This window comes from Podarcis bocagei (assembly GCF_964188305.1).
Source record: "Podarcis bocagei genome assembly, chromosome: 14".
In the NCBI taxonomy this organism is placed as follows: domain Eukaryota; kingdom Metazoa; phylum Chordata; class Lepidosauria; order Squamata; family Lacertidae; genus Podarcis; species Podarcis bocagei.
In genome coordinates, this window is record NC_138139.1 from 2,807,126 (window position 1) to 2,824,546 (window position 17,421).

Genomic DNA, 17,421 nt, shown 5'->3' on the forward strand with positions numbered 1-17,421 from the left:
CAAAGTTGGTATGTGAATTGGCACATGCACAGAAAAGCCTTGGAAACTCAGGTCTAGGAGCTAAGTGAGGCTGCTGTTTGCCCCCAGTCTCAGTGTTCATTGTCATTGTTTCTTCCACACAGAGCTGAGCAGCTGGCTAGCGTGCAGTACACCCTTCCAAAGACAGCTGGTGGGGACCGTGCAGATTTCTGGAGGTTTCGGGGCCTACGTAGCTCGAAAAGAAACCTCAGGAAAAGCAGAGAGGACCTTTCTGCCCAGCCAGTTCAGACCAAGTTTCCTGCATATGAGAGAGTTGTTCTTCGAGAAGGTGGGGGTTCAAAGGAAATGGAAATGTTACTGTGATTAACATTGTTCAGGGTTTGTGTTTGGAAGGAGGGGAAAGGAAATGGCTTGGCATATAGAACGTTAACATAAGGGTGAAGGATCAGTTGGAGAGAGCATGAAGAGATGGTGATGGTGATGATGATTACAACTGCAGTTCTAAAGAGCCTGAAAGTTTCTAAGCAGTGTACACACATTAAAAGATAAGTTTCTACCTACAAGACTCTTAATCTAATGGACATGATACAAAAGGAAAAAGGAGTTTGGAGGGAATATGAAAGCAAGCATTAGAGCTGCTGTTTCCTCCTTAGCCAACAGCTGGGGTTGTTTGCCAGACAGAAGTGAAAAGTTGGAAGATGTGGACAATAGAAGGGATTAGTTGTGTAGGAGTGGGTTTAGAGTATTTCCACTAACTGATTGCATTCATCCCAGACCTCAGCTTGCTCAAGTAAACACTTTTATTCCCTAGGCCAGTCCCCAACCTAACTAATGCCTGTGATGTTTCCTTTCCAATCTTCCAAAGAAATGGCTTGCCCTTCTGATGTTTTTGTTTCAACCCATTGTTTCAAACTCCTAACCCAGAAGGGCAAACCTTCTTTCTCCTGTTCTGTGACACTGCCTTGCATCTTTTCCCCATAAAAGTGTACTGTAAAGGTTTGGTGGTTCATACCTCAGTAATGGACAAATTCCCCTTGGCTCTATAATGGAACCAGCTCTGAATGTGTGATCCTTCTTTGGTAAGCTTTGAGAGAAAAGCTTGCCTGTTTTCCCCACCACCTAATTCTCTTCAGCTCATAACGTTGGCATATGTGTGCTGACAGTGTAACACCTGGGTGCCTTGTTATATTGCCCTTGCGGGGAATGGTTGATTGGTTTCACCTGCCCCAGTAGCAGCCATGGCAGGAATTCAAGCACATGCATGCCCTGAGCAAACTCTGCTGAGGCCAAGAGAGGGCTTTAGGTTGAAAAGTGGGGAAACAGCCTCCTAACGCCCTTGCAAGAAACAGTCAGGATAATTGGCTGACCCAGGTAGAGGGGACACTTTCCAAACAAAAGGCTGCTTGGTTGGGTGGACTTGGTCACATAAGATTACAGTAATCAACTAGAGCTTGTTTCATCATTAATTGGCACTTAACATTAAATAACTTCGGTGCCTACTAAACAGCAGCTGACTTCTAGCACTTATTCTGCCAGCTAGTGTTTTTTGTAAAAGTAAACATCTTTAAATGTCAGAACTCGTAGCACACTAAGATTGACATTACTGTCAGTTGTTGTTGTTGTTGTTGTTTTGTTGTTGTTGTTGTTATTTAAAAGATGACTGACTACTCCCAATACTCCCCTGCCGTGAATCTGTTATTGCCCCCTCCCCCGATCTCCACAGTATGTGCCTTTTGAAAGAAAAAAAATTGTCCAGACCCACTTTTGTGTTTCCGCCACACCCAGTTTGCCATGTGTCCGCACAGGTAGGTTTAGCCATGGGTCAGCGCAGCCCTTGGCATGAAAAACAGCCATCCTCACTCAAAGCCATCAAAGAATGTCTTGGTAGTTTTTTTGGTTTTTGTTTAAAGAAGACTTACTATGATTTCCCTTTAATTCCAGCTGGATTTCTCAGGCCTGTAACAATCTTTGGACCAATTGCAGATGTTGCACGGGAGAAACTGGCAAGAGAAGAACCAGATATTTATCAGATTGCAAGTAAGCACCTTGCCTGTCTTCTACGTCCTGTTTTCCCAGCTAAACCTCCTCCTGCTTACAGGTGCAGACCAAAGTTTTAAAACAATTCCTGGGATTAGAGAGGATTGATTTGTTTACCTGTTTACCACTTATATGCCAAAATGGCTTCTAAGCCATTAATTACTTTAAAATCAATACATAATTAAAATAAGCAGTAGCAAATCCATGGGGGAATTAAAGCATTCTTAATTAAAATATACAATAAAGCCATTTAAAAGCATAACTATTGGAACAGTTAAAAAAAAACCTTTTAAAATAAAATCACAAGGTCAGTTCAGGACAGTGCTTGCTTAAACAGGTGTGTCTTCGGGAGCCGGTGGAATGCCAGTGCTGATGGGGCCCCTCATATTTCAGCACGGAGGGCATTATGCAATCCTGGTGGCACATTGTATATGAGGAGTCAATGACTTGAGAGCATAGATGAGAAGTTTGTGCTCTCTTATGCCAATATTTAAATGGTGATGAAACACCCAAGCAGGTTAAATGAGGTGTCTGTATTATCAGTGGCTTCCTCATTTATGTGGCAGAAAAGACTTTTAAAATATAACACACATGAATATCTAGATGTTGTAAATGCTCTGACATTGGAAACAACGCTGCTTTATTGTGTCAGACCATTCACAGTCTTGCCTGCTGCTGACTACCAGAGAACCAACAGCTCTGCAGATGTTGCTGGACTTCAACTCCCATCATCCCAGGCCATTTGTCATGTGGACTGGGGTTGATGGGAGTTAGAGTCCAAAAGTGTCAGGAGAGGCATAGCTCCCCACACCTGGTCTACTGTAACCAACAGCACTAGGTTCTCTGACAGAGGTGTTTCCCCATACCTGTTCCTTTTTAAGTGCTGGTGCTGGGAAAAGAACACAGGGCCTTCTGCACACAAAGCATGTGTTCCACCACCAAGCTGTTAATCAGCAGCTCAAGCTGTCTCTGCAAGAAGATGAGTGGTGTATTTGTGTGGTTCAGAGTAAAGCCGGTGTGTTTCCCATAGTTTTCTTGCACATTCAGCTAGACCTGGGATATATATCATGATATTGCCCAGGACCAGTATGAGGAACAGACCGTGATGTCGGCTTCTCTCAGTGCTATATTGCTGGTGAATCCGCCACCGCTCCTGAGTCCCTCTACTAGCAGAGGCTGCTGTAGGGAGTCAATAGAGGGACTCGAGCAGTGGTGGTTTCACCAGCGATATATCGCTGAGAGAAGCTGACATCCCACTTTGCCCTCATACTGCGCGGAGGGAGAAAAAAGCTGTATTGGTGAGGCGCCGATACAGCTTGTTCCTCCCTCTGCGTCTTTAAACTGCTCGATTGAGGAGTGTGCAGCTGCCCTTGCCTCAGTCAAGCAGTTAAAGCTGGCGGTGTGGTGGGGCTCTGTGAAACTGCTCAGCTGAGGGGAGTGTGGTTGCGGCTCCCTGCAGTGAGCAGGTAAAGGAGCCCCGGTGCTGCCCCCGTTCATGGGTTCCCTCCCCCCAGCTGAGAAGCCCCAAGCAGCCCCAGTGCTCCTGCTGAGCAACAAGAGCACCAGGACTGCCCCTCCTCCCAGCTGAGCGGCACAAACAAGCTGCATTGTCCCAGTCCATGACCCTTGGTGAAACTGCCTCAGCTCTTGAGGTCAGAGCTGGGGCAGTTTTACCCAGTGTCCTGCGGGCAGAGGCCACTGAATCTTGTTTTTTCAACATTGCGGTATATCGCCAAACCATGATGTTTGGCTGGCAATACACCATGATGTTGAAAAGCTGGTATTGCCCAGCCCTATGCTAAGCACCCCAGAATGCATAAGCAATACTGTTCTGCCCTTACCATGAAAGAAGTGACTTTGGAAAATGATGTTTGAAAACTAGGGAGAAGATTTTCAAAGAAGAAATTTGATAATCTTGTTTCAGTCAGTAAAAATGTTCCATGTAACTGACCCACAGCTGTTGATTAACTGTTTTCTCTTTAACAGAAAGTGAACCAAGGGATGCTGGTACAGACCAGCGTAGTTCGGGCATTATTCGTCTGCACACAATCAAACAGATAATTGACAGAGTAAGTGAGTAAATGCTCATTTGTATGTTTCTTGTTGGGTCAACAGGTATTGTAGTGCCTTTCATGCAGGAACACAGAAGATGATAAAACCATTTTAAGGAACACATTAGCCACAAATTACTGAAAGTATGGGAAATGCAAGACATGGTATGGCAAGGTGTAATTTAGACATTGCTGCTGCAGTGTGAAAGTGTGTTTCTGTGGTTTCACCCATGATGATGCTAGGATGAAATGCCACACACAGCCATGTGGTGGGGATCGTTGTACAGATCCTTGCCAAGTGCCCATCTCCCCAGATCCTGGCAAGAATTGTGTGGCCAGGTCCTGTGCAATTGTCCTGCCCCCTTCCCCAGCCTGGTGCCCTCCCGGTGTGTTGGACCACAGTTCCCATCAGCCTCCTCTTTCCACACCCTGGAGCTCCCAGTTTGCTACAGCAACCCCGGCTGAGCTTTGGATTTGGCACCTCAGCTTCCCGCTTGCTTGCTTCCTTTTTGGTGTTCTCTGACCTTCATATGAGGTTCAAATGTAGTTCTTTGTAAATTTCAAAGAAAGATGCCAGTGGTATCCTTCCAGGTTCAGCAAATGGTATCCTTCCAAAGTGCTTTTTACTCATGTGTGCTTGCATGTTCATTGACTAGCTAATCCTCTCTGCAGAAAGAACTAAACTGCCACTTGTGCTAAATGTTAAAGAAAACCCCTCTTCTGTCCACTTGCTAAATATGCAGGATAAGCGTGGTATAGATTTTTGAGGACCTACAACACTAAATCCTTGACCTGCTTAATAAACTATGCTTCAGATAGAATTGAATTTCACACAGCAATCTGGAAAAAAAGTAACCCGCATTTTAGTGTTTCTCTTAAGAGAACTCTAAATTTTAAATATCTATAATGATGGTTAGGCTCAAACAAGAAGATGGACTCAAAGCTTAAAATCATTCTGCTGTTTTATTGTTCTGTTCAACCTTTCTCAAAAATCCTTACATTTTCAGACCTCCCATATCTGCCTTTGTATTCTCTGTTGACTGCAGAATTAATCTTCAAGGTCTCCAGCCTCACTCTTCCCCCTGCCTCCCCTTTCCTGGTAATTGACTCTTCTACCTGCCTCTGATTTTTCTGCTCTTGAATACAGCTGCAGATGTGAAAATAGTTTAAAATAATTGATTTTTGTGGAATCAGTTAGATTAAAGGTGGTAAGTTTGAAACCTAATGATGCGCACTTTTAGGAGGCTTTAGAGAACAGGTCAAGAGCCCTTGTTTTCCTGGGTTGTCTGACGGTTTTGTTCAATCTTTTCTGTTTCTCAGGACAAGCACGCCTTATTAGATGTCACTCCAAATGCAGTGGACCGTCTGAATTACGCACAGTGGTATCCCATTGTGGTGTTCTTGAACCCTGATTCAAAGCAGGGCGTAAAAACTATGAGGATGAGGCTCTGCCCAGAATCCCGGAAAAGTGCCAGAAAGTTATATGAGAGGGCCCACAAGCTACGGAAAAACAACCACCACCTCTTCACAGGTGAGGGCACCAGGGTGGAGCAGAAGGCTGAGGAGGGAATGGGGAGGGAATGAATGAAACAATGTTTTATTTTTTCTTTCACTATGTGCTTACAACAAAATTTAATAGGGGATTGGACAAATTCATGGAGGATAATGGTTACTCTCCATGATGGCGGTATTCTGTCCCGACAGCCGGAGGCTGTAATGCTTCTGTATACAGTGGTACCTCGGGTTACAAACGCTTCGGGTTACATGTTTTCAGGTTGCAGACCACGGGAAACCCGGAAGTACCGGAAAGGGTTACCTCCAGGTTTCATCGCATGCGCAGAAGCACTAAATCGCATCACATGCGTGCGCAGACGCAGCGCTGCAGGTTACGAACACAACGGGTTGCGGACGTGCCTCCGTCACGGATTACATCCGCAACCCGAAGTTCCACTGTACAAGTTGTTGGAGCCACAGGAGAGGGAAGTGCTCTTGTCTTCAGGTTCTATGTGCCAATGGCCTGTCTAATCCAGCACCATCATCTTACAATGGCCAACTAGATGCCCATAGAATCCTAGAGTTGGAAGAGACCACAAGGGCCATCGAGTCCAACCCCCTGCCAAGCAGGAAACACCATCAGAGCACTCCTGACATATGGTTGTCAAGCCTCTGCTTAAAGACCTCCAAAGAAGGAGACTCCACCACACTCCTTGGCAGCAAATTCCACTGTCAAACAGCTCTTACTGTCAGGAAGTTCTTCCTCATGTTGAGGTGCAGCCTGCAAGCTGGACTTGAGCAAAAAAGCACTCTTCCCACCTGCAGTTCCCAGCAGCTGGCATTCAAAGACATTACTGCCCCAGACACAGTGCCATTTTCCATAGTTTTGGTGTTGTTTTGACAAAACCTCATTCAAACTCTGTATTCTTATTTTTAGCTACTATTAACTTGAATTCAATGAACGATGGCTGGTATGGAGCTCTTAAGGAAGCGATTCAGCAGCAGCAGAATCAGCTGGTGTGGGTTTCAGAAGGAAAGGTATGGAATCTATTTTTGTTTTTGTTCACTCAGCTGTTGCAGTCTAGTGGTGACATTTAAATGGACCTGTCTGCCTTTTCATTTGGGGTTGATAATTTTGAATAAGTTATGGGAAGGTTTGTATTGGAATAATATGTGCAATATCTTATTCTCAGCTACGTCTTCGGCATGGATTCATGAATTTATTCTAGTGAGGCATCTCAAAGCAATTTATAGTGTAATAAAACATGTATTAAAGCAATTGCAGATGCAGAAGCAATCTAAATACAAAAAAACTTCATATAAAACAATTTTTAAAACCCAACAATAATTACATGCATAAAATCAGTTTCAAATCCAGTGCAGATACAAACCTGAATAACATTATCCACTTAGAAGGCTTGTTGAAAGAGGAAATTATTCAAGCCTGTTGGTGCCTCTCTTGTGTATGGATAGCGCCATTTTGGCTACCTAAGGACTGGCACTTCCTCTGAACCTTAGAAAAAGAAGCAAATGATGTTTGCAGATTCCTACAATTCAGCTTTTGCAAGTGGTTGAATTATGCCTTCTCAGAGAGGCAAGAGTAGATACCGGTAATTGAGGGGCAAGGGATAGCCTCTGTGAAGGGAACCCCTGGGAGAGTGCAGGATGTGTCTGTGCTGATCTCCATTGATCCCCTTGCAGCTCCTTGCTCTGTACAAACCCTTTTCTACCCCAAATGTTTGTCCTAGTATGGCGTAGCATCCGCTGCAGCATAGAATCCCTAAACTGCCTACGTGCTTACCCAGTGCCTTTCTAGTGCTGACAGGCATTTCACTAGTTTCTGTGTATTATGTAAGACTTTCTTATTTTCTTTTCTTTTCTTTTTTTGGGTGACTGTTAATATATATTAAACTGACATTTTCAGGGCAGCAATTCATTGCAATTCAAAGATCTGTCATGAGAAGTAATAGCTAATTTGCAATCCAATTGCTTCGAGTATAGCTGGGGTGATTTGTCATTCCAGTATTGGTTTACTTTTAATTTCATTCCCTGTGTTAGGACTACTTTGGGGGTTTTGAGTTCAGACAGTGTGTTGACCCTGCAAAATAAGGGACACAAACAAAGTAAACTTGAGCAACACGTAATCCTTAACATTCTAAGTGTTTTTGAACTCTGAGCTTTACAAGGAAAGGTGCTGAGAACTAGCATTGAGAGCCAGGGTGATGGATGGCGCTTGCATCTTTTGTTGTTCAGAGCAAAGGAAAAGAAGAAAAGAGAAGAATAAGCTTTAATTAGATTACGCATGCTTAAGTCTTGCCCAGAACAATGGCTCATTAATTACAACTGGCCAGGATCCCATTCCCGGCACGTGACACCTTGAGCAGGAGAGGTGAGGTGGAGGGTGGGACAGAGGAAAGCCAAGATGAGACTTAAGGGTTGGTGACTGTAACCACCAGTCTGGTAGCAGTCAGCAAGGACAGCAAATGTGGGTTCTCGGTTGCTTTCCATGGCGGCCGCTGATACTTGGCAACTGGCTGAGGGGATTCTGGGAATCTGGGACAGGGGAAACTTACCTCCTTGCTCTGCCTTCACTGCACCAGTGTACAGGATGGAGGAGGAGGTGTCAGGTGTCATTAGCCCCCCCCCCCCGTTACCTTTCCTTATCTGTGGCCCAAATCCTGTCAGCTGATATTTTAGATCATGGAAATATGTTCATAAAAAAACAAACCATAAGGCTACACATCCTGGTAGGGTCATAGGGGCTGCCTTGTGCTAAGGTCAAGCCACTCCTTCTCCTTGCTCAGCATTGTCCTCACTGACTGACAGCGGCAGCTCTCCAGGGATTCAGGCAGGTTTTCCCCAGCCCTTCTTGGAGGCACCAGGGATCGAGCCCAAGGCCTTTTGCATGTGAAGCCTGTGCACTGTACAGCTGAGCTGAGGTCCCTCCTAGTGGTCTGTAACCTTTGAAATCTCTTTCTCTAAGATTCAGGTGCAGGCGAGTTAATCTTCATTCTGCACAGAAAGACATGGTGTTAGAATTTAGAACAGCAACTCTTCCTCTCCCCCCCCCCCCGCCATGTAAACACCCAACCCTCATGTGTTTGACACAGGCAGATGGTGCTACTAGCGACGACCTCGACCTCCACGACGATCGCCTGTCCTACCTGTCGGCTCCAGGCAGCGAGTACTCCATGTACAGCACAGACAGCAGACACACCTCTGACTACGAGGACACAGACACAGAAGGCGGGGCCTACACGGACCAGGAGCTGGACGAGACGCTCAACGACGATGTCGGGACTCCTCCTGAATCAGCCATTACGCGGTCCTCTGAACCCGTAAGAGAAGATACATCAGGGGTGCATCATGATAGTCAGGCATACGTTCCTTATGCTGCCGCTCAAGCTCAGCCACAACCAAACCACCAGATAGAGTCTCCTGGGTTTAAAACAAGTGCTGCTCAACCGGTAAGGAAGAAATACTTGCCTGCAGGTTTTAAGCAATAAGATTACATACAAAGCCCAGCAATTTTCTCCCTTGGATGCGTAAAATGTGGTCCCAGTTGGTCTTCATAGCTTTTTGGTTTTTACTCTGCCTTAGCCACTTACTTCTCCTTCTTGGTCCGTTTGTTTGTTTGTTTGTTTGTGTGTGTGCACAAACTGCATTGAGTGTTTAGGAGCATTGCCTTCTAAATGGTGCATTGAATAGCTATCATTTCGTTTTGCAAGCCCGGTGGGTCTCTACCATTTGAACACTGGATTCACATAGTTGGCATTTCTGTTGTTGAGGGGGGGCACATGCTCTTCAGTTGCCTTTTTAAAAAGAAATAAATAAAAGGATCAGCACTTTTAAAGAACATGACTCCCCTGCTGGCTTCATGGTACAAGAAAGTCTGGCAACTAGTATTAGCAGAGACGCTAACCCCAGAAATAAGAATAGCAAAGGAAATGAAAACATGACACCTTTTCAGTAACTGGTACTGCAGGGAAATATTATAGAATTATTTGGCTGGTATGACTGTATAGTGCACACAATTTCACCACAGGATGGGAAGTATGATATTGCAAGATTCATGTCTCTGAGAGTGGGTTCCTGTTGTTTCAGGTTGGTTGCTTGGTTGGTTGGTTTATTGGAGAATAATTTTTAAAAGAAAAGATAAAGAATAGTAATAAAACGATCAGCACTTTTAGAAGAACATGAGATTGTTTCCCACCTCTCCCCATCAAAAAGGAAATTATTTGGAAAAAGATGGAAATTCAGTTTAAAAATAACCATGGTGCCTGTTCAAGAGTTGGGCATGAGCACTCTAAAAATGAATCCACTTTAGCCTTATATGAATTCCAAATGAATTTTATCTCCTAGCTAGAGGCCTCTAGAATGATTCAAAGGAGTAGACAACATGGCGCCCTCCCAATGTGGTCGGACTCCAGAGAGGTGGTGGGGCGCAGATGCCACACACTTGCAGGTGGAGGCCACTGAAGTGGCTCAATTAAGGAATAAGAAATGGGCCCTTTGGACATGGTTGGACTGAACCTCCCATCAGGTCCAGTCAGCTTGGCAAGTGCTGGGGACTGATAGGAGTTGTGGAACTACAGATCTGGTTGGAGCACAAATTCCCCAGCCTTGACTTGAACAGTGATGAGAGTAACAAGGAACAGCAGCTTCTTCTCCTTGCCTTGCTTTCACCTTCTGGGGTGTGGCATGGATTGGGTCCAGAGGAAGTAAGCAAATGTGACAATGGCAAGTGGGACAGTGGTTCCCATTGTGATGATGGCAACAAGGAGGTGAGCACACTTGGAGAGAGGTGCCACGGATAACATCTTACCCAAGGGACCCCTAAAATTTTGAGCCAATGCTGTCATCTTTTGTCAATCTGCTGTTAATTTTACAAGATGCCCTGTTTTTCTCTCTGGCTAGCCAAATAGGATGTGGGTTACATAAACTTTGGTATAGTCGTGTACTCCAAAGAGGAGGTTTAGCTTTATGGAAGCAGCTGTCCCCAAAAATGTTTTTCCAGATGTAGTTGGATTACACCCAGCACATCCCCTAGCCATTGACCATGCTGGCTTGGGCTGATGGGAGCTGGAGTTCAGCAACATCGAGGACCCTAAGGTCGTACTGAAGAACAGTTCAGTTCTGGTGTACAACTTGATTTTTTGCAATTAAATATGTTGGGTGGTTGTGGCTAATATGATTTTTGAATGGAAAATATGTCCGCTTTACCAAAAACTATATTTTAAACACTTCACAGAAAGCAGAAGCCTCATCTGCAGCCCCCTACCTTTCCCCGTCGCCAGAAACAAACCCTTCAGCCTCATCAACTTCTGCTGTTAACCCCAGTCTAAGTCTCACTAATGTCAGGCTGGAGGAGCCTGGCATGGCTTCTTACAACTCTTACCAACCACCAGCTGGCCCCCTCAGAACACCTGGCACTGAGGCACCTCACATAATGCTCAGAGAACCAGAGCCGCCGTCCTTATCGCCGCATATAGATCCAACAAAGGTACCTCCTGCCTGTGCTGTCATGTTGCACGGATGCACTCTGCACATGATCATTCTTGCTTTGCCCCCACCCCCACCCTTACTAAAGGTGCCCCTTTGTGATTTCCCTCACACTGAGCATTTGTGCAGCCTGAAAAGGAGCTTCTCTGCTGCTTTTTAAAATAAAAATAAAAATCTAACTCTTGGTTTTGCTTTGTTGCATGAGTTCAAGTTGCTTTTCTCATTTCTGCTGGAAAATGAATGCATAAATCAGAAGATGTTGCAAGCCCACTTCATTCCAAAGCTTACTTTTACTTCATTTGTGTGCGGCTTAAACCTTCTCTTCTTCATTGCATTAGTTTCAGAGAAACGTGATTCTGTCTTCTAAATCTGCCTCTGTTTTGTTCTTTATGGCCTTCCTGTATACTAAATGGAAACTGTTCGGTTTTTTGCATTTTTATTGGCTGGATGTGTCAGGATAAGCCAAAGATCCTCAAACAGTTCCCAAAATGAGTAATTCAAGAATAAAGTCTCATCATAAGTGTGGACCCTGAGATGGGAATGGTGAACTGTGGCACCCAGATGTTGGGCAGGAAGTTGAACCAAGGCCCAAAGTCAAATGAATTGAAACAAAAAGTTGGGGGAAGCTTTGCAGACACCAGCAGCATTAATGAGTGCATTAAATTGGGGTGCTGGTGCCAAGGTTTGGGCTGGATAGCATTTGGACTCCTGACCCCGTCCAGACTGAGAGGGGAGGAGAACCATTATCCCTCCAAGGGCAGCATCCCAGTGGGGGGGGGGGGCAGAGCCAGAGGTAAAAGTGGGCAGGGCAACAGATGACACTTTCGAGCCACACCTGAATGTCAAGTTTACACCTGTCCACCTCCGTCCAGGCAAGCCAGAAGCCTTCTCACAGTCAAAGGCCACATTGCAGCCAGGCAGAGCAGGGATGGCGAGGTGTGTGACCTGGGCAGACTCCCAAGGGCCAGGTAGAGCCCCTTGGAGGCCCCCCTTCAGCCCCGAGGCTCAGGCTCCCCACCCCTGGGCTAGATTAATCAAATAGTCTTTGGGCAGCTAAGCTAATGCTGCTGATTAAATCGGGCAACTTCCTTTTGCTTATTTTTACGAATACTTAGGCAGATTTTTACATGTACTTACCAAAGCCAAAACTTGCAAGCGGCTTCTTAAAATTCAATTCCTCCTCTGTATGGAAAAAGTGAAGGGGAATTGCCTCTTCCAAGGTTATGCATGTTGCAGCCCAGATGTTTGCTGCCTCTAAAAATGAAGTGTGCTTTTTTTTTACTTAATCCATTAATTAAAGCTCATGCAGTTAATCAGTTACAATTAGGGTACTAGTTAAAACGGGTAAGCTGTGGTTGTAGGTTTCCTTCGACTGGTTAGTTCTTCATGGTCTCAGTTGCTCGTGCACCTGAAGCAAACCACTCTCTTTCTACAGATGTACAGGAAGGACCCATTCAGCAATGAGGAAGCCCCTCGGCCGAACTATGTCTTGAAGCAGCCAGCCCAGAGGCAGGAGAAGGACTCCAATCCGACCTATGACCCTCAGGCCCAGTACACAGAGAAGCAAGCTAGCAGAGATTATGAGTCACTGGCCTACAGGTATGACTCCTCAAACTACGTGGACCAGTTTCCCCGTGGCTACGACCCTCGTCTTCATTACGAGGAGCGTGTCCCTCCCTATGATGACCATTGGACCTACTATGATGAGAACCAGCCCTATCAGCCCCGGCCACCTTACAGCAACCAACCTCCCAGAGAGTTTGATCCCCGGCAGAACATAGAAGAGAGCACAGAACACAGCTGCTACTTTCCAGCACAACCTCGCTTTGAAGAACCGCCTCCCCTGGCTTACGACAACAGGCCCCGCTATGAGCATGCAGCTAAAAACTTCAACGCCACTCAGCTGAGGTATGAAGAGCAGCCCCCTGCTGCGTATGAGGTTCACGGAAGATACAAAACAGAGACTCAAGCCTTCCCCCCAGCCGTGCCCAGGTCCCCTGAGCCCAAGCATTACTTTGAGCCCCAGCCCAGAGGCTTTGAGCAAGGGTTCAGCGCAAAAGTGGGACAGTACGAGCCTCCTCACAGCACGGCGGGTGCACACCCTCCTCTCCCATTGCAAAGTAAACCAGAAGTTCTGCCTGCCAACAGTAAACCACTGCCTACCGAACCAGCTGAGGAAGAAGATGACCCAGCCATGAAGCCGCAATCAGTGCTGACAAGGGTTAAAATGTTTGAAAACAAAAAATCATCATCACTGGAAAAAATTAAGGACTCCAATGATGTTCCAGTAGTCAAGGTAAATGCTCAGTGGGCTTGTTTTAGCAACTGTTGTCAGTCCTCTGTGGTCCTTGCACAAGACTTAGTTGGCATGAGCTGAATCTTTAATGGAGATGGGGCACTTACCTCATGGATGAAGGATTCCTTCTTCTCCAGATCTGTCAATTTCACAGTCTTGGGGCCTTCTGGGACCTGGTGTTACCCTTTTCCTGGGACACTGAATGGTTGTTGTCCACAGTTAGGACATTGTGGGGTTACTTTAATAGACTGCACACTCACTTTGAAGCACTTTAGCCCCACCTAACCTTTAGGAACTGATGGATACCAGGAAATGAATGGTGTTGCTGCCATGATGCTTTTACCAAGTGAGAATGGTCCATCATTCTAGTCTATCACTTCTCTATTGTGGGTGGCGTTGACTGTCTAGGTTTTCAGACAGAAGTATTTGCTGTCACCTGCTGCCTGATGCTTTTAGCAGGAGTATAGGCTGGCATCAGCAGCTGGTGTGGTTGGGAATCTGCTGAGGGCCCACAACCCAGCAAGGGGCCCACTGGCAATTCCACCTGCTGGCACACATTCCTTTCGTGCTGGACCAGCAGCCGTGTATCGGAAGCTGCCTCCTTAGGTGTGTTCGCAGTAGATCATCAGCGATAGTTTTCTGTGATAAACAAACAAGGCCACTGTAGTGTGTGTTCTAGAAATGGGATCAATAATCCGTTTTCAGCTTTAATGACTTTTTAAACCTATTTGAAGAATGTCAACACTGTGCTGCTACCACAAAAGTTCCCAGAGCAATAACTCTGGGCCTAATTTACAGAATTCTTGTGAGAATTACAGAGGTCTAATGTGTGGCAGTGATGACAAAGGCAATTTCCATGCTGAAGATCATTAGGAAAGGAACTGAAAATAAAACTGTCAGTAGCATAATGTCAAGTAGCAAGTAAAATATGACAGCATAGAAGTTTGTAAAATTGTGGATGGCATGGAGAAAGTGGACAGATTTCCCCCCCCCCCCCATAACATTAGAACTCGTCCACAAATGTTGGAAGATTCAGGACTGATGAAGATACGTATCTGAAGAAGTGTGCATGCACACGAACGCTCATACCAAGAACTAACTTAGTTGGTCTTTAAGGTGCTACTGGAAGGAATTTTTTTATTTTGACTATGGCAGACCAACACGGCTACCTATCTGTACCTTAAAATGGTTAAACTTTAGCTGTGTCAAGCTCCTTTTTATATGAAACCAGCCTGAGGATGCCTTTTGTATATGATAGTACTAGAGTGTTAGCATTTTATCTTTTTTTTCCCGTTGTTCTAATTTGGTCTTTATGTGTGTGTCCTTTTCAGCAACCTCCAGAGCTTGCACCTAAACCTAATATCGCCCCAATGAGTGGTCCGAAAACAGTCTCCCAAAATCAATATGAGCATGACAAACCAGCTTACAGGTAAGCACAGAGATGCAGCTTTAAAATGGAAGGCTGTTCTCACAAGCCCACAAACGGCTTAGAAGCCTTTCTGGGCATTAGGTGGTGTAGAAAATGATATAAAATAAACTAATAAATGATGTGTGTGTCATCTAAAAAAAGAAGAAGAAAATATGCTGTGGGATTCTGCACAAGACCATGAGGTTGAATCCTGACAAGACAGAAGTACTGTTTTTGGGGGACAGGAGGCGGGCAGGTGTGGAGGATTCCCTGGTCCTGAATGGGGTAACTGTGCCCCTGAAGGACCAGGTGCGCAGCCTGGGAGTCATTTTGGACTCACAGCTGTCCTTGGAGGCACAGGTCAAATCTGTGTCCAGGGCAGCTGTTTACCAGCTCCATCTGGTACGTAGGCTGAGACCCTATCTGCCTGCGGACTGTCTCGCCAGAGTGGTGCATGCTCTGGTTATCTCCCGCTTGGACTACTGCAATGCACTCTACGTGGGGCTACCTTTGAAGGTGACTCGGAAACTACAACTAATCCAGAATGCGGCAGCTAGACTGGTGACTGGGAGCGGCCGCCGAGACCATATAACACCGGTCTTGAAAGACCTGCATTGGCTCCCAGTACGTTTCCGAGCACAATTCAAAGTGTTGGTGCTGACCTTTAAAGCCCTAAACGGCCTCGGTCCAGTATACCTGAAGGAGCGTCTCCACCCCCATCATTCTGCCCGGACGCTGAGGTCCAGCGCCGAGGGCCTTCTGGCGGTTCCCTCATTGCGAGAAGCAAAGCTACAGGGAACCAGGCAGAGGGCCTTCTCGGTAGTGGCGCCCGCCCTGTGGAACGCCCTTCCAGCAGATGTCAAAGCGATAAACAACTACCTGACATTCAGGAGACATCTTAAGGCAGCCCTGTTCAGGGAAGTTTTTAACGTGTGATATTTTATTGTATTTTGGGTTTTTATGGAAGCCGCCCAGAGTGGCTGGGGAGGCCCAGCCAGATGGGCGGGGTATAAATAATAAATTATTATTATTATTATTATGGGTTTTCTGAGCTCCCTCTCAGGTCAGAGGGTGGGGCTTGGGGCTGCTCCTGGTCTCTCTGCCCTTGGACCTCAGAGCTCCAGTTCATCATAAGGGAGGGTTGGGGACTGCCCAGCCCTGCAAACCAGCTAGCTGTTCCTGGAGTCTTCTTTCTTCTCCAGCTGCTACATAACTTCAATCTTCTGCTGTCCTGTAAGTCATCCCATCTTTCTCTCTCTCTCTCTCTCTCTCTCTCTCTCTCTCTCTCTCTCTCTCTCCCCCCCCTCCCCTCCCCCCCCCAGTCTCTCTCACACACACTACCTCCTCTAGCGTTTTCTAGTGCTTATAAAGTGGAAGCAGACCTTCCCTGCTTGCACCCCCCCCCCCCGTTTTCCTTCCCCACTCTCCTCCAGTCCACCTGGGCATTGCCAGGGAGCCAAACTCTATCATTGTCTCTCCTGGGCTCAGTGCAAATGCCCCCCCCCTCTTTAGAGCCCTTGTGCCCCCTCTCATGAAGATGTGTGCAGATTTAATCAGTCTGTTCATTGGCTTAAGTACACTTCAACTGAGGCGTCTTCAATTAGGTGACGGCCCAATTTTTAACTTTCTATAGAATCCACATCTGTTAGTAGCAGCTCAGTTTACACCAGTGTTTCCCAAACCCTTTCAGGCCACTGTCACCTTGGTGTCATGAACTCATCCCCAGTGCACACACACACCCCATAAAAAGTATCGTTCAGAATAGTGGTTTGCATAAACCACTTGGATGGCATCCTTCTGTCTCGGGAGACCATGGTGGAGTGCATCTTCAGGTAGGAAGTCAAACCATTGGAGAGTTACAGCGCCTGCTGTGGCTGGATGGAGAGACTGATCTGGGAGAGACATATTTACTGCAGGTGGGGTAGGTGAAGGCGTCCACTTGTGCTGAGCACTGTCAAGAATTGTACATGTGGGAAAACATGGTTGCTGACACAGCAGTTGACAGTGCCTGCCTTGGAAGAGTTGGATGTCTCTCCCTGCCATGACGAGCTGAAGAACGCCATCAGCTCCAAGCTGTGTGGTAAATCCCCAGGACAGGATGGAATCTCAACAGAAGCTCTGAAAATTGGCATCGATTCCTCCCTCATGACACAGCTCCATGGCCTCCTCTTGCAGTGTTGGGAAGCAGGAGCCATGCCACAAGGCATGCACGACTCCGGCATTGTCACCTTCTACAAGAGCAAAGATGACCGCCATGACTTTTAAATACTACTGTGGAATTTCCCTGTTGAGTACTGTAGGGAAAGCCTTTGCCCGTGTCATTCTCAGCAGATTACACTGCTGACAAGGCTTATTTTTAGAGCTCCAGGATCAATAATCGACATCATTCGACTTCATAGACCTGACAAAGGCCTTTGACCTCGTCAGCTGTAAAGAACTCTTCACACTGCTCCACAAGATGATTGTGTCCTTTCACAAGAACCTGAGTGGCACCTTCCACCATCCACAGTTCATCCTCAAATGCCTTCCCTATAAAAAGCAGCGTGAAACAGGGCTGTGATCTTCTTGCCCAAACTCTCTTTTCAGCATTATTCCCCCTGTTGCTCTCCTGTGCCTTGATCCACTAAGGATATAATAACACAATAAAAGCCAAA

General features: G+C 46.1%; 1 protein-coding gene across 10 annotated transcripts in view; it reads left to right on the top strand.

Annotated features, from left to right (window-relative positions):
• TJP1 (tight junction protein 1) overlaps window positions 1-17,421 on the top strand; it is a 378,072-nt gene that overhangs the window by 343,475 nt on the left and 17,176 nt on the right. For 9 of the 10 annotated variants that reach the window (XM_081170487.1, XM_081170489.1, XM_081170490.1 and 6 more), the window contains 9 exons: window positions 123-307; window positions 1,921-2,016; window positions 4,003-4,085; window positions 5,388-5,598; window positions 6,499-6,599; window positions 8,672-9,028; window positions 10,813-11,064; window positions 12,499-13,359; window positions 14,691-14,788. In XM_081170487.1, the coding sequence (XP_081026613.1) occupies window positions 123-307; window positions 1,921-2,016; window positions 4,003-4,085; window positions 5,388-5,598; window positions 6,499-6,599; window positions 8,672-9,028; window positions 10,813-11,064; window positions 12,499-13,359; window positions 14,691-14,788 (2,244 nt within the window). The remainder of the gene's footprint in view (window positions 1-122; window positions 308-1,920; window positions 2,017-4,002; window positions 4,086-5,387; window positions 5,599-6,498; window positions 6,600-8,671; window positions 9,029-10,812; window positions 11,065-12,498; window positions 13,360-14,690; window positions 14,789-17,421) is intronic. The other variant, XM_081170491.1, reaches the window with a different exon arrangement.